The sequence below is a fragment of the Dysidea avara genome, chromosome 3 (assembly GCF_963678975.1).
Source record: "Dysidea avara chromosome 3, odDysAvar1.4, whole genome shotgun sequence".
Lineage (NCBI taxonomy): Eukaryota > Metazoa > Porifera > Demospongiae > Dictyoceratida > Dysideidae > Dysidea > Dysidea avara.
The window spans coordinates 41815052-41839824 of record NC_089274.1 but is presented as its reverse complement, the minus strand read 5'-3'; the positions used below and the strand labels follow the sequence as shown (position 1 = coordinate 41839824).

Below are 24773 nucleotides of genomic sequence, written 5' to 3'. Positions count from 1 at the left end.
TTTTTGATGGCCCTGCCATAGTCCATTCCCGGTCAACCAAGCAAGCCAGCACATTTGAGAAGTACGGAGATGAAGTATTCTTACCTTGGACAAACCAGCAACTTTCTAATTGTGACAGAATTGATATCATATGGGACCGATATGTAGCTGGCAGTCTAAAAGACTCAACTAGAGAGAAAAGAGGTAAAGGCATGAGGCGAAAGGTTCAAGCCCAGGCAAAGCTCCCTACCAACTTCTCAGATTTTCTCAGAGATACTGCAAACAAGTGCGAGTTATTTGATTTTTTGACACAGAAGGTGTCTATGCATGACTACCTCAGTGGCAAGCAGGTCTACATTACTTCTGGTTAGTATACTGTAGTAGGTGTTAGCTACACACATTAGTCACGTAACCTTTCTTGTAGGTAACACAGTAATTTGCAAGGGAACTGACCAGCCTATGCAGTGTTGCCATCAGGAAGAAGCCGACACAAAAATATGTGTACATGTCAATGATGCTCTCAAAAAGGGGGCTCGCAACATCTAAGTCAGTACAGTAGATACAGATGTTGTTGTGTTGCTAGTAAGCATTTACTGTCAACTCCACAGTGCATTCTCTGATTTTAATATATGGGTGGGGTTTGGAGCTGGCAATCATTTCAGATATTATGACATCAATTCTATTTGCCAAAATCTTGGTGTGCAAACATGCCAAGCTTTGCCTTACTTCCATGCTTTTACAGGGTGTGATACCACCTCACAATTCCTTGGAAAAGGAAAGAAATCAGCCTGGGAATCCTGTAAAGCTTATCCAGATGCTTTTAAAGCATTTATGTTTGCTACAGATCATCCATTTCAGCTGCTAGAGCTGGAGTCTTTTGAAATGGAAATCCTGGAGAGATATGTGTGTGTTTTATATGATAAAACTACATCACTAAGTTCTGTGAATGAGCTAAGAAAAGAGCTTTTTTACAAAAGAAGTAAGACAATGGAAGCGATTCCTCCAACGCAGGTAAGAATATAATGCATATTTAAATTTTTTCTCATTTTTGCCTTTTCGTATAGTGTGCTCTTCTACAACATGCTAAAAGAGCTTTGTATCAGGCAAGTATCTGGACAACATGCCTGCAGTCCCACAGAACAATACCATCTCCAGAAGGATTTGGGTGGAAAAAGGTAGATGAAGTTTCTTGGGTACCAGTTTGGACATTACTTCCAGAAGTGGCTAAAGCTAGCAGAGATCTTATTAAGTGTGGCTGTAAGGTTGAGCCTCTGTGCTTTAGGAAGTGCAAATCTCTAGAAGCAGGCCTCCCCTACACAGCTCTTTGCCATTGTAGTGGAAAATGTGCATGAGATGTCTTGTAGAAAAGAGAACAGCCACTTTTATATATAACTGTCAATATTTTAATTTTAGCGATTTTTAATTTTCGCTGGTAGTTAAAGTAATTGTTACTCTCTCTATGTTTCAGTTGAACTCATAACTGTGTAGGTAAGCTACTTAACTGACTACTGTGGACTACTCCATGACATAATAAAACATTAGCAATATTTTTATGTATGGGAAATTGAATAGGTATATATAGTGGGTTTAATTTTCGCGGTTTGGTGAAGTTGGGTACCGTACCAAGGGGTGCAGGGTGATTTGGAAGTGGCACCCCTTCTGAAATTATTTTGTATATCTAAAGGAGTCACTGTGCAAAATTTGGTGCTTTGGTCCGCCGTGTCACGATCAAAACCATAAGGCACCAGACTATGGGTGACTTGAAATGTAGCTGAACTCTCTACATGATGGTTTCTTTGTTGCTGAACTCTCTACAAGGTGACTTCTTCTAGCTGATCCCTCTACAGGGGGATTTGTTTGTAGCTGAACTCTCTACAGGTGATTTATTTACAGCTGAACTCTCTACATGATGGTTTCTTTGTAGCTGAACTCTCTACAAGGTAACTTCTTCTCTACAGGGTGATTTGTTGTAATTGAATTCTCTACGGGGTGGTTTGTTTGAGGCTGAACTTTCTACATGGCGGTTTCTTTGTAGCTGAACTCTCTACAGAGTTATTTGTTCGCAGCTGAACTCTCTACATGATGGTTTCTTTGTAACTGATCATGTACACTCTGCAAGGTGACTTCTTCTAGCTGATCTTTCTACAGGGTGAATTGTTTGTAGCTGAACTATCTACAAGGTGACTTCTTCTAGCTGATCTCTCTCTACGGGGTGATTTGTTTGTAGCTGAACTCTCTACATGATGGTTTCTTTATTGCTGAACTCTGTACAAGGTGACTTCTTCTAGCTGATCCCTCTACAGGGGGATTTGTTTGTAGCTGAACTCTCTACAGAGTGATGTGTTTGCAGCTGAACTCTCTACATGATGATTTCTTTGTAACTGATCATGATCACTCTACAAGGTGACTTCTTCTAGCTGATCTTTCTACAGGGTGAATTGTTTGTAGCTGAACTATCTACAAGGTAACTTCTTCTAACTGATCTCTCTACCGGGTGATTTGTTTGTAGCTGAACTCTCTACATGATGGTTTCTTTGTTGCTGAACTCTCTACAAGGTGACTTCTTCTAGCTGATCCCTCTATAGGGGGATTTGTTTGTAGCTGAACTCTCTACTGGTGATTTATTTACAGCTGAACTCTTTATGTGGTGGTTTCTTTGTAGCTGAACTCTCTACAAGGTAACTTCTTCTAGCTGATCTCTCTACAGAGAGATTTGTTTGTAGCTGAACTCTCTACAGGTGATTTATTTACAGCTGAACTCTCTACATGATGGTTTCTTTGTAGCTGAACTCTCTACAAGGTAACTTCTTCTCTACAGGGTGATTTGTTGTAGTTGAATTCTCTACGGGGTGGTTTGTTTGAGGCTGAACTTTCTACATGGCGGTTTCTTTGTAGCTGAATTCTCTACAAAGTGATTTGTTTGCAGCTGAACTCTCTACATGATGGTTTCTTTGTTGCTGAACTCTCTACAAGGTGACTTCTTCTAGCTGATCCCTCTACAGGGGGATTTGTTTGTAGCTGAACTCTCTACAGGTGATTTATTTGCAGCTGAACTCTTTATGTGGTGGTTTCTTTGTAGCTGAACTCTCTACAAGGTGACCTCTTCTAGCTGATCTTTCTACTGGGTGATTTGTTTGTAACTGAGTTTTCTACAGGGTGATTTGTTTGCAGCTGAACTCTCTACATGGTAGTTTCTTTGTTGCTGAACTCTCTACAAGGTGAATTCTTCTACCTGATCTCTCTACAGGGTAATTTGTTTGTAACTGAACTCTGTACAATGTGCGTTTTTGTAGTTGATCTCACTGCAGGTTGATTTGTGTGTAGCTGAACTCACTAAAGGGTGATTTGCTTGTAGCTGAACTCCTTGCATTGTGTCTAGTTTCTAGCTGATCTCTCTACAGGGTTATTTGTTTGTAGCTGATCTCTCTACAAGTTGATTTGTGTGTAGCTGATCTTTTTGCAGGTTGATTTTTTAGCCGATCTCACTACAGGGTAATTTGTTTGTAGCTGAACACTCTATAAGGTGATTTGTTTGTAGCTGATCTCTTTGCAGGTTGATTTGTTTTAGCTGAACTCTCTACAGGGTGATTTGCTTGTAGCTGAACTCCTTACATTGTGTCTAGTTTTTAGCTAATGTCTCTACAGGGTGGTTTTTTTTTAGCTGAACTCTCTACAGGGTGATTTGTTTCTAGCTTATCTCTCTACAAGTTGATTTGTTTGTAGCTGATGTCTCTTCAGGTTGATTTGTTTGTAGCTGATCTCTCTACAGGGTACTTTGTTTATAGCTGACCTCTCTTCAGGGTGATTTGTTTCTAGCTGATCACTCTACAGGGTGATTTGCTTGTAGTTGAACTCCTTACATTGTGTCTAGTTTCTATCTGATCTCTCTTCAGGGTGATTTGTTTGTAGCTGATCTCTCTACAAGTTGATTTGTGTAGCTGATCTCTCTGCAGGTTGATGTGTTTGTAGCCGATCTCTCTACAGGGTAATTTGTTTGTAGGTGAACTCTCTATAAGGTGATTTGTTTGTAGCTGAACTCCTTACATTGTGTCTAGTTTCTAGCTGATGTCTCTACAGGTTGATTTGTTTGTAGCTGAACTCTCTACAGGGTGATTTGCTTGTAGCTGAACTCCTTACATTGTGTCTAGTTTCTATCCGATCTCTCTTCAGGGTGATTTGTTTGTAGCTGATCTCTCTACAAGTTGATTTGTGTAGCTGATCTCTCTGCAGGTTGATGTGTTTGTAGCCGATCTCTCTATAGGGTAATTTGTTTGTAGCTGAACTCTCTATAAGGTGATTTGTTTGTAGCTGAACTCCTTACATTGTGTCTAGTTTCTAGCTGATCTCTCTACAGGATGATTTGTTTGTACAGTAGCTGATCTCTCTACAAGTTGATTTGTGTGTAGCTGATCTCTCTGCAGGTTGATTTGTTTGTAGCCGATCTCTCTACAGGGTAATTTGTTTGTAGCTGAACTCTCTATAAGGTGATTTGTTTGTAGCTGATCTCTCTGCAGGTTGATTTGTTTTAGCTGAACTCTCTACAGGGTGATTGCTTGTAGCTGAACTCCTTGCATTGTGTCTAGTTCTAGCTGATGTCTCTACAGGGTGATTTGCTTGTAGCTGAACTCTCTACAGGCTGATTTGTTTCTAGCTTATCTCTCTACAGGTTGATTTGTGTGTAACTGATCTCTCTACAAGCTGATTTGTTTGTAGCTGATCTCTCTGCAGGTTGAATTGTTTCTAGCTGATCTCTCTACAAGTTGATTTGTTTATTGCTGATTGCTCTAAAGGTTGATTTGTTTGTAGCTGAACTTTCTGCAAAGTGTTTTGTTTGTAGTTGATCTCTCTACAATGTGATTTTTTGTAACTGACCTCTCTACAGGGTGATTTTTTGCAGCTGACCTTTCTTCAGGGTGATTTGTTTCTAGCTGATCGCTCTACAGGTTGATTTGTTTGTAGCTGAACTCTCTACAGGGTGATTTGCTTGTAGCTGAACTCCTTACACTGTGTCTAGTTTCTAGCTGATCTCTCTACAGGGTAATTTGTTTGTAGCTGATCTCTCTACAAGTTGATTTTTGTGTAGCTGATCTTTCTGCAGGTTGATTTGTTTGTAGCCGATCTCTCTACAGGGTAATTTGTTTGTAGCTGAACTCTCTATAAGGTGATTTGTTTGTAGCTTATCTCTCTGCAGGTTGATTTGTTATAGCTGAACTCTCTACAGGGTGATTGCTTGTAGCTGAACTCCTTACATTGTGTCTAGTTTCTAGCTGATGTTTCTACAGGGTGATTTTTTGTAGCTGAACTCTCTACAGAGTTATTTGTTTCTAGCTTATCTCTCAACAGGTTGATTTGTGTGTAACTCATCTCTCTACAAGCTGATTTGTATGTAGCTGATCTCTCTGCAGGTTGATTTGTTTCTAGCTGATCTCTCTACGAGTTGATTTGTTTGTTGTTGAACTCTCTGCAAAGTGTTTTGTTTGTAGCTGATCTCTCTACACGGTAATTTGTTTGTAGCTGAACTCTCTCCACAGTGACTTGTGTGTAGCTGAATTCTCTAGAGAGTGGCTTAATTGTAGCTGAATTCTCTACATGGTACATGACTTGTTTATAGCTGAACTCTCTTCAGTGTGACTTGTAATGTTCTGAATCTCTACAGTGATATATTTGTAGCTTAACTCTCCACAGCGTGACTTTGCTGAACTTTGTATAAGATTAACTGTTTGCAGCTGAACTCCCTACAGAATAACTTGTAATGTAATAGAATTCTATAATGGAGTAAATAAATTAGCTGAATGCTCTATTAGGGTGACTGTTCTATTAGAGTATCTCGATCTCGCATTTGCTACATGGAGTTGGCTTTCGAATCATAACTCAGTGGTATGTAATCCAATTCTTCTATACTACTGCAAGGACTTTTAATGAAGATTATTCCAGCTATACACCAATTTTCAGCTCATTTCTCTAAGCGGTTTGCCTAGTAGGCGTGAAAACTAATACTTTTTTATTCATAAAAATCGATGTGTGACACAGGTTGGGTTTTGTGTCATATCTCCGTGGTCTTTATCTTGATTCCTTTCAAACCACCAAAAGGCACTCCTACGATGGTTACTCCATCTACATAGCAATTTTCAACTCATTCCATGAAGTGGTTTACCCTGTAGGCGTGACAACAAATCGATCTTGTTTTACGCGAATAATCGGTCATAACACCTGAATCATTCATCGGATTTGCACCAAATATGATGCTAGGATTCGCCTTTGGACTCCCCTTCTGTGTGCCAAATTTCAAGGCGATCGGAGTACGCGTTTGCGTTTTATAGCAATTTTTGCAAGTGTGCGAAAAGACGAAGAAGAAGAAAAAAAAACAAAGAAGATAAAACGAAACTTTGGCCACTCGTATCTCCGAAATGGCTTGAGTGATTTCCTTCAAATTTGGAATGTAGACTCCCCTAGCTGGCAGGCAACTCTGCAGCAAATTTGGCTTCAATCGGATAAGGTATCACCGAGATACAAAAGTGTGAAAATGACGTTTTCTTTCTTCCTGTCAATTACTCAAGGTGTGGCGCGCCGGCTTCTTGGGCCGCACGACACACTATCGTGTGTCTTAATGTGCTCTTGCTCATTCTCTATAGTACCGTGAAATCAGGAGTGTCGAGCCAAAGCTTAGTGAATTTCTTTCTATAAACTGCATGCATGACCGTAAGTAAACACCTATGCCATTCAACTTACCCATGGGTTTATAAACACTTTTAGCTGACTACATTCCAGTATGTGCAGTTGGCTTAGTGGTCAAATCATGTGCTTCATAATCCAAATGCTGTGTGCGGGTGTGAGTTTAAATCCACATAGATTCAGGTTCTTTTTCTTTTTGATGTTTTTTTTCATTGAGCCATCCTTTTTGTGCACCTTCTTTTTTCAGAATCTTTCTGTTACACGTTTTCCCCCCTGTTATTATTGTGAAGCTAGATGACACCTCATCTCTTATTGAACATTTTATTGTAACTTTTTATGACACCCTTATCTCTCATTGTGCACCTTCCTTTTTCAAAACACCACATGTTTTACTGTGTCATGATCACCAAGGGTTAATAATACCTCTCCTATGTTAACTATTGGTTTCACTGTGCTGCTCTTTACTATAGTATAGATAGGATATAGAGCAGGAGTGCAGGTATTACTTAATTGAGCAGGTATTAAGCTCACTTGAAATACATGTGATGTACAGTATTATTTAAGGGAATGTCACTATCACTAGCTGTACCCATGTTCCCATAACCACTTTATATATGGCTACCAAACACCTCAGCACATAGTTTCATGCTTAACTTTTTGCTACTGAAGTTAAGTAGTTATAGTGATAGAGTGTATATAGGGCAGTTACTGTATGACTTACTTTTTCACTGTATACAGTGCCAGAAATAAGCATTTGGTATTGCGTGGTTGAATGTCCTAGCAAAACTAAATTTGCTAGGTCATTTCCAGATTTGGTTATTTGGTTGGTCATCCTGCATCATTGGGAATACTCTTTACAATGTGTATGAAAGTTTTACAGCAGCTGATGAGTTTCAGTGACAGATAGGATACTAGTAGACACCAGGAACAATCACCGCTGTGAAATCGCCAACACATGTATCACCAGGAGCGCATCGAATCCTATGGACAAGGGAGCATGTAACTTCATAAGAGCAAAATTCAAACATGACTGCCATGTACTATAATAAGTAACTTTTATAATTTTGTAATTAGGATATTATGTGGAGACGCATGCTTGAATACGTCACGTTTCCGCTGCGACGAAGCGAAGCTATGGAAACGAAATTCAATGGCACGACGGAGAAATAATAGTACAGGCTTAGCAGGACAGTCTTTCTACAGTCGATTATCACGCAAATTACTCCGTTTGACTATTCCAAGCTTTACTTTCAACTCGACGATCTTCCTATCAAAGCAGCTTTACTACCTTCACACTAGAAGATGGAGGTGTATTCCTGTGGTGCGTAAGAATGATGTAACCAATTGTATACATAGTAACACTGGACACCATGTTTGAATTTTGCCCGTAGCATTGGTAGTGTACGGAGTTACACGCTCCCTTGTCCATAGAACTCGATGCACTCCTGGTAATACCTAGAAACATTTCTGACTCCACCACATAGATTTTAGGAGCCTATTTTCATATGGGCTCCTACTAAATTTTGTTAATCAAAAATGTGTGCATTAATTTATACTGTGTATGCTATAATGTATCTTACTCATGAGCTACAACTATTTAGCTACAGGGTGTACTATATTAAACGCCACAACTTTGATACATGTAATAGCCACACCTGGCTCAAATGAATTGTACTACCACAATAGTGACATGGCTACAGCAAGACTGAACTACTACCTACCTTTTTATATCATCCATGTCTCCAGGTATCACGTCTTCCGGTTCAGCGGTTGGCTTATCCATGAATCCTCGTCTGATGGTTTTCTACCATTTTCTTCAAGATTACTATTTGAATCACTCTATATATCCTGAGGAGGTAGAATCTGGCATTATTCTAACTGCAGCCCACCAAAACCAGACATATGATAAGTCACTTATAAACTCCTTTGCTTGGTATAAATCTTCTGTACACTCTTTCCACCCTATGCCTTTGTTTTCCCCGGGCAACACACACAGTCAGAATTCCATCCTCACAGACTGTAGTATTAGAACCTTACACATGATCACGTGATCCCTGCACGATGCTGAATAGCTAATTTTGGCGTGACACTGGTTATAGCCTGATCGAGTTTTATTCATTTCATTATTTGGCAATGGTAAATTGTTACTTTTGATTGTGTAGGTAGAGTTTTACTATGGCTTCTGCTCTCATTTCTGCTGCTGGTTGGACATTCGACCAAACAACTCACCAAATGGTCGATCAAAATGGGAATTTGCTTGGACAATGGCTGATGGCCGACCGTTATTTCTGGCACGTTGTGTATGACTTTTCATGCCATGCACAGTGCACCATTCTTTCTCATTGTGCACTTACATACCATTTTCAAAAAATAAACACACACACTAACACTTTTTAGTGTTTCTTTTGTACTTGCAATAAATGTCATTGAGTATTAACTTTTAACCCTTAAACGCGCAAAGGCCATTATAGTGGCCCTCACGCATGGCAGTAAACAAAGCGCTGTAACTTCCGAACCATTGTCCCTATGGCTACGCAACTGCCATCATTTAATTCGTGATGTAATAGCGAATGAAATGATACGTAGGGTTTTACCCTACACTGAAACACAGGGCCAAAACTCGCCATGAAACTAACTTTTTACTAAATGAACACGTAAAACTTTTTACATACCTTTGGAAAAAGACTCGTATCTCCTTCCCAGTTCATTCTATTGTTCTGCAATAAACGCCGATCGATTCGCCATTCAATTATGCCTCAGGCCATATATGGGTCACGTGACTCAGCCAATTACAAATATGGCTGCCACCGGAAGGAATACGAAATCGCGAAAAGTCAAGACGCTGTTCTTCATCGCTTCATAACAAGTGAGCGCCTGTTGTTACAGTGGTTATTTAAACTTCCCCTGATAGCCTATTGAATAAACTTTCTGTTTATATAAGGTGTTAGGCTAATTCAGTTTAGCAAACTCTATCCACTTTCAATATAAAACCAATTTTGGTAAACACGCATTTCTCAAAACCTGCGTGCGCGTTTAAGGGTTAAGCAAGTTGATTTTAATAGGCAGGACAAACTGGGTACATATAGATGAGCAGACTATACAGGCAATAGTGTGATGTAGAATAATATTTTGTGCCAATAGTATGCCCACAGCCATTTCAAATAAGTGTTAGATCCTTACCATTACATTTGCAAAGTTTATTGCTTAGTGATTTTGTCACTAAGTTATTGATTAAACAGGTCATGTGTGTTAAACACAATACAGTATCTTACTTGCACACTCACATCATTTCAACACTCATATACGTTAAAAGTGACATTACCATGCATGGTGCATACATGAATTGGGGGTGATGTTTCAAGTTAATAGCATACCATTACCATTACAATTATGTTGCTGAAAAAAATGTGAAAATGGTCCTGCATGTAAGCAGGTACCAATGCTAGTTATATAACGAAGTACTAAAGATAATACAAAATGCGGTTAAAATTACGTCATTAATAATGAATGAATAAATAAATAAATAATGTTTGCAATGCCTAAGGCTTCGCACTCACCGGGAATAGAATCCATGTTGTATGAAGAGACAATCGTATAATGGGCAGGTATTTTCATGGAGGTGATAGAAACGTACAACGACTCTATTTAACGCTGATCAAAACAGTTAGCACGTAACGCCCACTATTAATAGACCAGACGGATTCTAGACAAAATGAACTACTGTTCATTTGTGTTTGAAAGTGGGCGACAGTGACTATTTCGATAGGAAGACGAGTGGTTGCTACTCTTGCTTAATAAACAACATGATTGGAAGTTGCTACTAATCGCTGGAGGTTGGATTGTGTTGGTAAAACACTTTGATAGTCTTGTTTCTTTAGTCTCACGTAACTAGGGTATCTTCACTCGTGTATGGGATAGGAGAAAGCCTCACCTGGCAGGCCATTGTGCGAAGAAGGTGTAGTTCCAGCTGGTAAGTTTGTGTGATGATGCATAGGTCTCCACCTGAAGCCTTTTAGTGCCAGGAGTGCCCAGATTGATCACTGATATGGGCCCTGAGAAAACTACATAAATATTCACTGCCAAACTGTATCTCACGTACTGAACGCTGATGGAGAGAACAAACACAACATATACAAAATGTGCCCTTAGGCTGAGTGCACGGTTGTGCTTGCTATTAACTGCTATTATTATCTAATCCAAAACAGCCAAGCTGTAGAAAAAGAGTGTGGCCCTCAAAAAGGCTATGGTGAAAAAAGATGTGGTGAAATCCAAGGCGACGGCCAAGAAATGGCTGTGATGGTAGGTTAATGGTAAACTTTTAATAACGACAATTCAGGTGAATTTTTGTGCCACTTGGTCTTGGCACGAAATTCACCTGAATTGTTGTTATTAAAATTTTTACCGTTAACTGCCATTTCTTGGCTGCCACCTTGGATTTCACATCTTTTTTCACCATAGCCTTTTTGAGGGCCGCACTCTTTTTTTACAGCTTGGCTGTTTTTGATTAGATTTCTATTCTTTTGTATTTGTGTACCCATAGGCCGGCTTTGGGGATTTTTAACCTATCTTTTTTTCTTTACCACAGGAAGAAGAAAAGATGAAGCAGATGTTAAATACTTTAAATATTTCTGCTTTTATCAGTAAATGTACAAATCAAGACACAAGGTAGTGTGTCGTGCGGCCCAAGAAGTCGGCGCGCCACACCGTGAGTATATTAACAGGAAGAAAGAAAACGCAATTTTCACACCTATGTAGCTCTGTGATCCCTTATCCGATTGGAACAAAATTTGCTAGAGATGTGCCGCCCAGTTAGGGGAGTCTACATACTAAATTGGAAGAAAATCGCTCCAGCCATTTCCGAGATACGAGCGAACAAAATTTCGTTTTAATTTCTTTGTTTTTTTCTTCTTTATTTCGCACACTTCGCAAAATTCGCCATAAAACACGAATGCGTGCTAGGAGTGGGCTAAAATTTGGCACACTTAAAGGGCTCATTAAGGCGGATCTCCGTACCAACTTTGGTAGGAATCCGATGAACATTCACGGAGTTATGACCGATTATTTGCGTAAAATAAGGTCGAAGGTCTGTCACGTCTACAGGGTAAACTCCTTGGAGGAATCAGTTGCAAATTGATATGTAGATGGAGCAACCATCGTAGGAGTGCCTTTTTGTGGTTTGAAAGGAATTGGGATAAAGACCATGGAGATATGACACAAAACCCGACCTGTGTCAAAATTACGCGATCGATTTTTATGAATACAAAAACTATTAGTTTTCGTGTCTACCAGGCAAACCGCTTAGAGCAATAAGCTGAAAATCAGTATGTAGCTGGAATAATCATCATAGAAAGTCCTTGCAGTAGTACAGAAGAATCGGATTACAAATCACTGAGTTATGATTCGAAAGGCAACTACATGCAGCAAATGGGAGGTCGAGATACTCTAATAGAACAGTCACCCTAATAAAGCATTCAGCTGCATTTATAATTTAATCAATTATATTACAATGCAAGTTATTCTGTAGGGAATTCAGCTACAAACAAGTCACCCTGTAGTCAGATCAGCTAGAAGAAGGTACCTAATAGAGAGTTCAGCTACAAAGAAGCCATCATGTAGAGAGTTCAGCTCAAATAAATCACCCTGTAGAGAATTCAGCTACAAACAAATTGCCCTGTAGAGAGATCAGCTAGAAGAAGTTACCTTGTAGAGAGTTCAGTTACAAAGAAACAATCATGCAAAGAGTTTAGCTGCAAACAAATCACCCAGTAGAAAGTTCCGCTATGAACAGATCACACTGTAGAGAGTTCAGTTAGAAACAAGTCATCCTGTAGAGAGATCAGCTAGAAGAAGTCACCTTGTAGAGAGTTCAGCTACAAAGAAATCACCCTGTAGAGAGTTCAGCTACAAAGAAATCATCATGTAGAGAGTTCAGCTGCAAACAAATCATCCTGTAGAGAGTTCAGCTAGAAGAAGTCACCTTTTAGAGAGCTCAGCTACAAAGCAACCACCATGTAAAGAGTTCAGCTGCAAAAAACTCAATCACCCTGTAGAAAGATCAGCTAGAAGAAGTTACCTTGTAGAGAGTTCAGCTACAAAGCTACCACCATGTAGAGAGTTCAGCTGCAAAAAAATCAATCACTCTGTAGAGAGTTCAGCTAGAAGAAGTTACCTTGTAGAGAGTTCAGCTGCAAACAAATCACCCTGTAGAGAGTTCAGCTAGAAACAAGTCACCCTGTAGAGAGATCAGCTAGAAACAAGTCATCCTGTAGAGAGTTCAGCTAGAAGAAGTTACATTGTAGAGAGTTCAGCTACAAAGAAACTACCATGTAGAGAATTCAGCTGCAAACAAATCGCCCTGTAGAGAATTCAGCTACAAACAAATTACCCTGTATAAAGATCAGCTAGAAGAAGTTACCTTGTAGAGAGTTCAGCTACAAACAAATCACCCTGTAGAGAGTTCAGCTACGAACAAGTCACACTGTAGAGAGTTCAGCTAAAAGAAGTTACATTGTAGAGAGTTCAGCTGCAAAGAAACTACTATGTAGAGAGTTCAGCTGCAAACAAATCGCCTTGTAGAGAATTCAGCTACAAACAAATCACCCTGTAGAAGATCAGCTAGAAGAAGTTACCTTGTGGAGAGTTCAGCTACAAACAAATCACCCTGTAGAGAGTTCAGCTACAAGCAAGTCACCCTATAGAGAGATCAGCTAGAAACAAGTCACCCGTAGAGAGTTCAGCTACAAAGAAACTACCATGTAGAGAGTTCAGCTGCAAACAAATCACCCTATAGAGAATTCAGCTACAAACAAATTACCCTGTAGAAAGATCAGCTAGAAGAAGTTACCTTGTAGAGAGTTCAGCTATAAACAAATTACCCTGTAGAGAGTTCAGCTAGAAACAAGTCACCCTGTAGAGAGATCAGCTAGAAACAAGCCACCCGTAGAGAGTTCAGCTAGAAGAAGTTACACTGTAGAGAGTTCAGCTACAAAGAAACTACCATGTAGAGAGTTCAGCTGCAAACAAATCACCCTGTAGAGAATTCAGCTACAAACAAATTACCCTGTAGAAAGATCAGCTAGAAGAAGTTACCTTGTAGAGAGTTCAGCTACAAACAAATCACCCTGTAAAGAGTTCAGCTAGAAACAAGTCACCCTGTAGAGAGATCAGGTAGAAACAAGCCACCCGTAGAGAGTTCAGCTAGAAGAAGTTACATTGTAGAGAGTTCAGCAGTTTAGCTGCAAACAAATCGCCCTGTAGAGAATTCAGCTACAAACAAATCACCCTGTAGAAAGATCAGCTAGAAGAAGTTACCTTGTAGAGAGTTCAACTACAAACAAATCACCCTGTAGAGAGTTCAGCTACAAACAAGTCATCCGGTATAGAGATCAGCTAGAAGGATCACCTTACAAAGAAATCACCCTGCTTCATCTTTTCTTCTCCCTGTAGTAAAGAAAAAAATGACAGGTTAAAAATCCCTAAAGCTGGCCATAGGCCGGCTTTGGGGTATACAAATATAAAAAGAAATGAAATCTAATCCAAAACAGCCAAGCGGTAAAAAAAGAGTGCGGCCCTGAGAAAGGCTATGATGAAAAAAGATGTGAAATCCAAGGTGGCAGCCAAGAAATGGCTGTGATGGTAGGTTAATGGTAAAAATTTTAATAACAACAATTCAGTGAATTTGGTGCCGCTTGGTCTTGGCACAAAATTCACCTGAATTGTCGTTATTAAAATTTTTACCATTAACCTACCATCACAGCCATTTCTTGGCCGCCACCTTGGATCTCACATCTTTTTTCACCATAGCCTTTCTCAGGGCCGCATTCTTTTTTTACAAGTTGGCTGTTTTGGATTAGATTATATATATAATACATATATTTATTACAGAACTCTCCATGGTGGTTTCTTTGTAACTGAACACTCTACAAGGTGACTTCTTTTGGCTGCTCTCTCTACAGGGTGAATTGTTTGTAGCTGAATGATCTACTAGGTAACTTCTTCTAGCTGATCTCTCTACAGGGTGATTTGTTTGTAGCTGAATTCTGTACAGGTGATTTTGTTTGCAGCTGAGCTCTTTACAGAATAGTTTCTTTGTAGCTGATCTCTCTACAAGGTAACTTCTTGTAACTGATCTATCTACAGGGCAATTTGTTTGTGGCTGAATTTTCTACAGGGTGATTTGTTTGCAGCTGAACTCTTTACATGGTGGTTTCTTTGTAGCTGAACTCTCTACAAGATGACTTCTAGCTGATCTTTCTACAGAGTGATTTGTTTGTAGCAGGAACTCTCTACAAGGAAACTTCTTCTAACTGAGCTCTGTACAGGGTGAACTGTTTGTAGCTGAACTATCTACAAGGTAATTTGTACTAGCTGATCTCTCTACAGGGTGATTTGTTTGTAGCTGAATTCTGTACAGGCGATTTGTTTGCAGCTGAGCTCTTTACAGAATGGTTTCTTTGTAGCTGAACTCTCTACAAGGTAGCTTCTTCTAGCTGATCTTTCTACAGGGCGATTTGTTTGTAGCTGAACTCTCTACATGGTAGTTTCTTTGTAACTGAACTCTCTACAAGGTAACTTCTTCTAGCTGATCTTTCTACTGGGTGATTTGTTTGTAGCTGAACTCTCTACAAGAAAACTTCTTCTAACTGATCTCTGAACAGGGTGAATTGTTTGTAGCTGAACTCTCTACAAGGTAACTTCTTCTAGCTGATGTCTCTACAAGGTCACTAGTTTGTAGCTGAGCTCTCTACATGGTGATTTGTTTGTAGCTGAACTCTCTACATGATGGTTTCTTTGTAGCTGAACTCTCTACAAGGTAACTTCTTCTAGCTGATCTCTCTACAGGTGATTTGTTTGTAGCCGAACTCTCTACATGATGGTTTCTTTGTAGCTGAACTTTCTACAAGGTAACTTCTTCTAGCTGATCTTTCTACAGGGCGATTTGTTTGTAGCTAAACTCTCTACATGGTGGTTTCTTTGTAGCTGAACTCTATAAGGTGATTTCTTCTAGTTGAACTATCTCTTTCCGTAGTTGAACTCCCTACAAGGTAACTTCTTCTAGCTGATCTCTCTACAGCGTGAATTGTTTGTAGCTGATCTATCTACAGGGTGACTTGTTTGTAGCTGATCTCTATACAGGTTACTTGTTTCTAGCTGATCTCTTGATTTCTCTTCAGGGTGACTGCTCTATTAGGATGACTGCTCTATTAGAGTATCTCGATCTCGCACTTGCTACACCAAGTTGGATTTCGTGTTATAACTCCGTGGCTTTAAGTCTGGTTTTTGTACACCATTGAAGATCCTTTCTAAGATGATTACTCCATCTGTACAGCAATTTTCAAAGCATTACCCCCAGCGGTTTATCTGGTAGGCGTGGCAAGTAGTCATTTTTTTATTAGCTAATCTCGATTGCATAATTGTTACACACTGTTGGTTTTTTCGTTGTATCTTCCTGGTTTTTAGCTCGATTTCTTTCAAACAACAAAAGGTTTGAGGTTCAATAGTTAACCTATTCACCCACCGATTTTCAGCTTCTTCCCATACGCAGTTTACCCTGTAGGCGTGACATCATATTGGTGTTATTTTTTGTGAATAATCGCTCATACCTCTTTGCCTGTTTATCATATTCCAGCCAAAGTTGGTACCGAGATGTGCCTTTATACCCCCTTTCTGTGTGCCAAATGTCAAGGCAATCGGATATGGCATTTGCGTTTTATAGCAGTTTTTGTAAGTGTGCGAAAAGAGGAAGAAAAATAAGAAGAAAAAATGAAGAAACTAAGCCAAATTTTGAAGTTGCATATCTCAGGAACGCTTGAAGTGATTTCGTTTAAATTTGGAATGTGGAGTGCTGAAGTTGGAGGGTGTATCCACAGCAAAACTCATCTTGTGTCATCAAGGCAGCACAGAGCTACAGAGGTGCAAAAAGTGCGTTTTCGTTCTTCCTGTCAAAATACTCACGGTTGTTGCGCGCCGGCTCCTTGGGCTGCATGACACACTACCGTGTGTCTTGATATGTAGCTACAGTCTGCGCCATCAGCAATGCTCCACATACTTGTGCACACTGACATATCCATGAAATTCTGGTATGCATTTTAGCCATATTTGTTCTCCAAATTTTTTTTTTTGGTCTTGCAGCATATCCACAGCATCATGTGATCATTTTAGTACAAATGGCCCAGCCCATGTTAAATATAGACCCAGCTCATGTTAAATATACACATAACTCAGATATCAGTTGTAGGTGACAGACAGTTGAAATACTCTGCTTTTATCCCAATCTTACCATGGTTTGGCAACTCCAGCCATGTCTTAATCCAGCACTCTAATCCATCCTCATTTAAACATATCATGTACCACAAATTGTGTACAATTGCATAAAATTAATGTAATAAGTATTCGTTGGATGTTTAAGCTTTACTGCTTGTAGGTATCAGATTCAATACCATGATTCTCACAATTTAAAGTGCAATCTCACATTCTCACATCTCCATGGTCAGATAATCACTGATTGTAATTGTATCCCTTATGTATATGTGCCAGTCAATTCCTCTAGAATTGTATTACTGTGCATCTTTTCTACCTGCACACACTTTGTTGGCCATGCACTGTTTGTACATGTCCCATTAGAAGGTTGTCCCGTTGGTGATTGTACTTGGTTGCATTTGCCCCAGACCTAGTAATAATTATACAACCAAGTACTAAAGATAATACGAAATGCGGTTAAAATTATGTCATTAGTCAAACTTTACAAAAATTGCTTCCCTGCTATTAGGAGTCATAGTTTTTCATAGAGAATCATCAATGATTGGAACACCTTACCCCACGGAATTGTATCTACACCTAATGTACTGATCTTTAAGGCTAAATTAGATGTATTTTTGTATGACCGCCGGTTTGATTTTATTTAGATGTATTTGAGATTGGTTTTATAAGGCTTTGTCTTTCCTTGTACCAATTAACAAATAATAATAATAATTAATAATGAATAATTAAATAATAATTAATGAATAATGTTTGAGAAAACTACAAGGCCTAAGGCTTCGCACTCACCAGGAATAGAATCCATGTTTTATGAAAAGACAATCGTATAATGGACGGGTGTTTTCGTGGAGGTGATAGAAACCATACGACTATTCTTTAATGCCTATCAAAATAGCTAGCATGTGACGCCCACTACAATGCAGTTAATCTACCAGGCGGATTCAAACAGCGATCTAGACGAACAAACTACTGATCATTTGTTTTTGGAATTGTTGCCAGCTGGCACAACAAGTCTCAAGTCATCATGCCAGCTGCCAGTGGATGCGCTCCACATGAAGGCAAGTAATTAAGGCGGCCACGCCCACCACAGCAACACGAAGGAAGTTCACCATGCTAGCTGCACAAGACCAGGAAAAGGATTAATAGTGGTATGTTTGTTTGTATTATTTGTACTTCCACCTGGCCTGCTAGGCTCTAGTTGGCTTTAGTGCTAAGCGATAGTAACATTTTGCATGTCCAAATGATAATAAACATTATGTTCACGATAGGCGATAGTACTGCAATAGTTACTAGATCACACTTAACATAATTTTCAAAACTGTAATAAGTTACACAGAACAAGTTGCTGACAAAAAAGTACCCAATAGTTACAAGGTGAGTGTTAACAACAGCAAAAAACAAACAAGCATCACAATGTCATTTTAAATTACCAGCTAAGAAAGACAGCATGTTCACTGTATCTGGTAAAAGACTTGCTCTTTTTTCATTGACTAAGTGGCCAGTCAAGCTGAACGCTCTCTCTGATGGTACAGACGTAGCTGGTATTGACAAATACTTCCTAGCAAGTACTGTAACACAGGGGTAACGAACACCATTAAATTGCCACCACTTCAAAGGATCCAATTGTCCTTTTTCATCACATTGATCTGTGATGACATCAGACAAGTACCTCTGTAATTCTAGTTTAGCTTTTTCTGAAGGGTTAGTAAGAGAATCATCTGGAGTGTGAACAATGTCAGCTAATAATTCATTAGCTTTCCTTCTTTATGCCTTGACACAGGAGTACTAGAGGTGGTGGCACTTGACGAGGGTACGTGTGAGCTAGAAGCAGTGGCAGCAATACTCACTCTGTTTCTGGCTACTTCTGTTAGTTCATCAAGTAGAATGTCACTAGATGCAAATAAAGCATTTTTGAATCTAGGATCTAGTAGCATACATTTATTTAAAACTTCCAAGTCACAACCATCTCCATAGTACTCATTCACCTTGGTTATCATTTGTTGTTTCATTTGTTTCATCAAAAGACTGTCATTCTCAGAGCAGAGTAAATATATGTTTGTTATCTGATAAATAAGTGGTCGAACTGATGAAATGGAGGCCCATTTCTCACTCCCAATGGCTTCGGTAATTTCTACAAAGGGATTCATGAATTGGACAAAATCATACATTGTGCTAATTTCTGAATCTGTAGGCATAAGATCACTTTTTCATAGCTGTGATAGGGTGACTGAGAGAGGCTGCTGCTGTTCTAAGATGCGCTCCATCATATAGTAAGAAGAATTCCATCTGGTGGCCACATGCAGACTGGATCAAACGATGTTGGTTATGTTTCAAGTCATACTGTTTTTGCTTTAATAGGTATGATGACTTTGAAGAATGATTGAAATGTCCCACTAACTGTTTACAACAAGCAACAGCTCTACTTACTCGTGGAATATCACATAACTTTTTCAATAGCAAACTGAATTGTATGGTTGAAACAACTGATATGTGTCCAACCTAATAAATCCATGGCACGAACAAGATTGGGCCCATTATCTGTGGTTACAGCCACTAACTTTTCATGACTTAAATTCCATTCAGGCAGCACTTCTTCCAATGCCTCAGTTATCAATTCACCGGTATGAGCTGCTGCAAACTCCTTTGTCTCAACCAAATGTGACCTCATTTCAAATGACACTGTCAAATAATGGAGTGTAACAGCTATGTAGCTGTGTCTAGCTTGTGAAGACCACAGATCTGTTGTGATGCTGAAGTACTGGACATCATCAGCAATTTGTTTTGTATTATCTGCTTTGACAGCATCGTACATGGTAGGAATATGGTTCAATGCAATAGTGTTCCGGTCCGGAGGAGTATAACGAGGCTCAAATACACGCAACATGTGTCTAAACTCACTGTCATTAATGGTGTCAAAAGGTTGTTGGTCCTTGCATATAAAATAACAAACAGCCTTTGTAAGCTTTTTGTACCTTTCTGAATTATGCGGTAAAGACATCGCTTTAGCAAGGCTATCTTGGATAGTAATTTGTGGGGTAACTGGTGCGGACACGACCCGCTTCGTGCTACATTGAGGCGTTTCCTCCGTACTCACCTGTAATGCTCCTTCATATTCACTTCTGTGATGTTCTCTCAACTGAAAATGTAAGTTGCTAGTGCCACCAGTATATTTCAACTTCTTTTTACATCGTTTACAAGTCACTGCTCTACGTTTCCTTTTGTCAGCAACTAAAATCCTTCTGTCATCGTCCGCTTCAAATCCGAAGAATTTCCAGATGACGCTAGTAGTTCCCTCAAGTAGCTGTAAGTTTCCACTCGTACTTTGCACATCACTTTTGCTGTCAGAAGACTCAGAACTGAGTTCTACAGGTTCCTCGTGTTCATCCGCCATATTTTATTTATAATGCGCATGCTTATAGAAACTCGTGGCATCACACCGGATTGAAAGTCTATGACAAGGAGAGTTAGCTTAAGCGATAACTGCTCTTGTGCGTCAGCATAGAAAGCACTACACATTTCACAGACAGCTATCACTATTACTACTATCGTCCAAATATCGATATTTACAGTATCAATAGGTGTGCTTTTAAAATATCGCTAACGATTGAAGAAATGCTATCGTAGCAATATCGATATGTATGCACTATTGCCCAGCCCTAGTTGGCCTGGCCATCTCTAGTGTTTGTAAATGTATTGTAAAGAGCATGGTATGTTTTAATGTTTTCTTGTGTTGTACATTTTGCCATCACCTACGTAGCAGTCTCCTGGCTTATGGATGGCTTGGCTGTCTCCCTTTGTTGGCTTGCATACAGTATTGTATATCACCTGCATTGTATCTCCTATATTGTGTATCTCCTATATTTCATTTTGTAGTATGCATGTTATCACTTTAGGATATATGGCCCAACTCATATCAAAAAAACTCAGATAACAGTTTCTAGTGAAATACCCTACTTCTTTTATCATTGACGTCTGCTCTTGGAAACATCAGCAGCCATACATGTCTTAATCCAGTACCCTGATTCATCCTCATTAAACATTATAATTTTAGGACTGTTTAATAGATGTTATAAGCTTCATTGCTTGCAGGCATGAGATTCAATACCGTAGATATTAGAGCATGCACTTGCACCTCAACTTGTGAGAATCATGCAGGAGGGGCGGTGACAATGCATTATGTGGTCTTCCATGGTCAAGTATTCAACACAACTTTCTCCACCTTTTCAAACACACTTTCTGTAACAAGGCTGTAGGACCAGGTGTCCTACAGACCTTCAGCACTTGTGCTGTAAAGCCTTAATAAAAAAAAAAAATAAACAACGTAATAGTAGCAGACCCTCATGATTGTAATTGCATATATCACTTGTGTTTACTGTATGCGCATCTTTTCCCTCCACACACACTGTGCTGGTCATGCACTGTTGTACATGCCCCATTTGTAGATTGCCCCATTTGTAGATTGCCCCATTTGTAGATTGCCCCATTGGTGGTTGTACTTGGTTGTATGTGCCCCAGGCCTAGTAATAATAATAATGATGATAATAGTGTGCTATTATCTTAGTTTTATCCTTCATTGCTTTAACAGCCATCAATCAAGCACAATATGTCTTCCATCACCGGGTGTACACACCATTACACAGTGTTAATGCACCAGCATATTAGAATACATGTGTTCTCAATGTTCAGCTGATGGGCTGTTCTCTGTTGTAGACGAAATACTACCTACCACCAGGAAATTTTTTTACAACTCATGAATAAAATAAGAAATATTTTTATTACAAACAAAGACAAAAACGATTGTAAAATGTCAAAACTAAGGATTGAGATGCCCCTAGTGCACATCCAGGTCAATCATCAAGGAGTCAGGCAGGTGCCACCAAGAAATTGATTGCTTGTAGAATGGTAGCATGGAGCATACATGTGTGCAAAGTAGACTACTGTCAGCTGCAACACAGCAACCGTGAGTGTATAGGTAAATGAATTAGTCTGGCATAGCTGCCAGCCACTATTCTGTATCAATAGTAGGTGCAGCTGGAATGTAAGTGGACAGCCCTTGCGCTTTTATGAATATAACTGCATTATTCACTGCAGATCATGATTATGAGTATGATTAAAATTAAAACTGTGAGATGCATATGCAAGGTATTGGTCATGAATTTACAAGAAAAAGTTCACATACAAAAATATAAGGAATTTTAAACTCGAGTAGGGACAATGAAGCACCCCAATAAGCAAGCTGGTTTGGAGTTAGAGCTGGGAGTTAATTTAGATTAAAAGATAATCTAGATACCTAAATCACCTATCGTAAATTAGATAATGATTTTCATTATCGAGATAATAGCAAATCTCCGTAATCTAGTGTATATCAACCACAGTTAGATGAAAAACCTTTGGAAAGATATCAAATTAAATGAGGAACAGGTAAAATTTCTCACTTGACAAGGACTTTATATGTCAACAAATATGTAAAACTGTGTTTACAATATTACATTATTATTGAGATAATATCGATTATCGAGATAAAATGGTTGTCACTTATCGAGATATAGGTTTTACTATTATCACACAGCCCTATTTGGAGTAATGCATAAAGTCCAAACAGTAAGAAGTAAATATCCTTACTGTGCACTTACACAGCACTATAAAGGTATTTGCTTATTGTTGCTTTACCCTCTTGTTGTTTTATACTGTTTGGGCATTCCACACCAGTCCAGTCCAGGTTGTTTCAATGCTTTTTATTGGGGTGCTACTGCTACATATCAACTCTAGTTTGAAATTCCTAATTTAATACTGACGGGCTGACGTAGGAATTAAATGTCTGCTATTATAACTGCAGGTGTAGATGACCATCCTCTTCCTACTCTTATGTAAAATTTTTAATCTTTCTTTATACTTGGTTTCATACACAAATGAATATATACAAGTACAAGGAAATTAGATTTAAAACTTGAGTAGGAATGATAAAAATAAAAACAAGTGAAACTGCCTTCACCTGCAGCTGTACAAGTGGACTTTTAATCCCTATTTCAGTCATATAGCTTACTCATGTTATACCCAATACTGAATTAGGGATTAGATGTCCACTAGTATATCTGCAGGTGTAGGCGACCTGAAGCCAAGTGATACTGAAGCCAAGTGATACACTTTTCAAACAAGTCCATGGCCTGAGCATGAGTTACTGGACATGCTACAACATCTGGCTCCTCTTCATTGTCACCATCATCTTCTCGAATATCTGCTGTGTCATCACCTCCCAAAACATGAGAAACAATTTCGTCGTCATGCAAATGTTCATAACCTGGATCATTCTGATCATTGTTCAACCACTCTGTAACCTCATCTTCACTTAATGCATGTTCCATTTACTCAAACACATCAATATATTCTATTGCAGTGGGCTCACTGTCACTGTTTGATGGTATTGCATCAGCCAAAGGTATCAACTTTATGTAGGAACGGCGAATAGTGACGTGTAATTTGATCCCAAGCAAGAGATATCTTTTCTACAACTACTTTCATTGTAATGGACTTGGTAATGTTGTAGAATCAATCAAATCTTCAGAAAGCAAAACATCTTGAAGAAGGGATCTCTTGTATCGCCTTTTCATAGACTCGAGCACACCTTGATTCATTGGTTGAATTAATAAAGAAGTCACATTTAGAGGAAAAAACTTTACAATGACTAAACCATCATCAGACACAAGAACATCTTCTTCAGGATGTGCAGAGCAGTTATCAAGGGTAAGCAATGCTTTTGGTGGTAAACTTTTGCTCTTCAATTCTCTTTGTACATAGGGAACAAACTGGTCATGGAACCGCGAAGAAAATATTTCTGTATTAACCCATACATTCTTCTGATTCCTATATATGACAGGCAAACTATCCATGTAGGTGTTCTTGAAACATCGAGGACGCTTAGATTTACCAATGAACAACAGAGGCAGCTTGATAGAACCAGTTAAATTCGCACAAGCATTCGCTGTTACATGATCCTTGGCTTTCTTTCTTCCCTCAGCCCTTTTCTCAAAAGCACTTGCGAGGGTTTTGTCAGGGAGACAACGATAATACAACCCCGTCTCATCACAATTAAAGATTTGATCTAGGCTATAACCAGAAATAAATGATGGAAACTCTTGTTGAAAGTCTTCTGCTACTCCACTATCAGCTGAAGCCTTTTCCCCATGCATAGCCAGATTCCTTATTCCATGTCGCTTGCAAAATCGCCACTAAAAACCAGTACTCCCTGTAAACTTCTGTCTGAATCACCGTATAACATTAAAAACAAAATTCTGGCCTTCTCCATAAGAAGCTGGCCACTCACCAGTACGTTCTTTTCGTGCTGTTGGCAAAACCAAATGTACAGTGCTTCATCCAGCTCCTCATATTCACCTACTTTCATTGTTTTAACATTCTTCGCACCCATATCAACCATCTTTTGTGAAAATTGTAATAATTCATCCTTCTTTCGGCTTATATCACACACTGTGCTTCGTCCAATGTCGAAGTGCTGCGAGATAACAGTGTAAGAAACATTGGAATCAATGAGCTTAAGTATTTTTAGCTTATTTTCGATTGAAAGAACAACTCTCTTTCTCTTTTCTCCAGTCTTCTTCGTGTTCCCACCTTGAGTCCCGCTCATAACGCTGCCATTTATTACTCGTATATAAAATAGTTTCGATTGTGGGATTCAAGTTTTTGAATTCGGACAATCGAGGTGTCGGATAACTGAGGATCCACTGTACTTGTTTGTATACTCTTTGTAGCATTATTATGGCTGGTGAGTGTGCACATACCACATCAAAAAAAGAATGCGCCAGAGTTAATGTTTTGCCTGAAAACATGCCCCAACTATCAATCACTGACTT

At 39.1% G+C, this 24773-nt stretch overlaps 2 protein-coding genes across 2 annotated transcripts; both read right to left on the bottom strand.

Moving 5' to 3' along the window:
- Positions 1-18324: 18324 nt before the first annotated feature.
- LOC136248520 (E3 SUMO-protein ligase ZBED1-like) lies at positions 18325-20299 on the bottom strand. Its single transcript, XM_066040294.1, has 3 exons — positions 19408-20299; positions 18695-19039; positions 18325-18626 (listed from the first exon to the last, which is right to left on the bottom strand). The coding sequence occupies exons 1-3, from the start codon at positions 20297-20299 to the stop codon at positions 18325-18327; spliced, it is 1539 nt and encodes a 512-aa protein (XP_065896366.1).
- Positions 20300-23423: 3124 nt separating this feature from the next.
- On the bottom strand, positions 23424-24095 carry LOC136248519 (tigger transposable element-derived protein 2-like). The gene has a single exon (XM_066040293.1). The coding sequence runs from the start codon at positions 24093-24095 to the stop codon at positions 23424-23426; it is 672 nt and encodes a 223-aa protein (XP_065896365.1).
- Between the last annotated feature and the right edge of the window lie 678 nt (positions 24096-24773).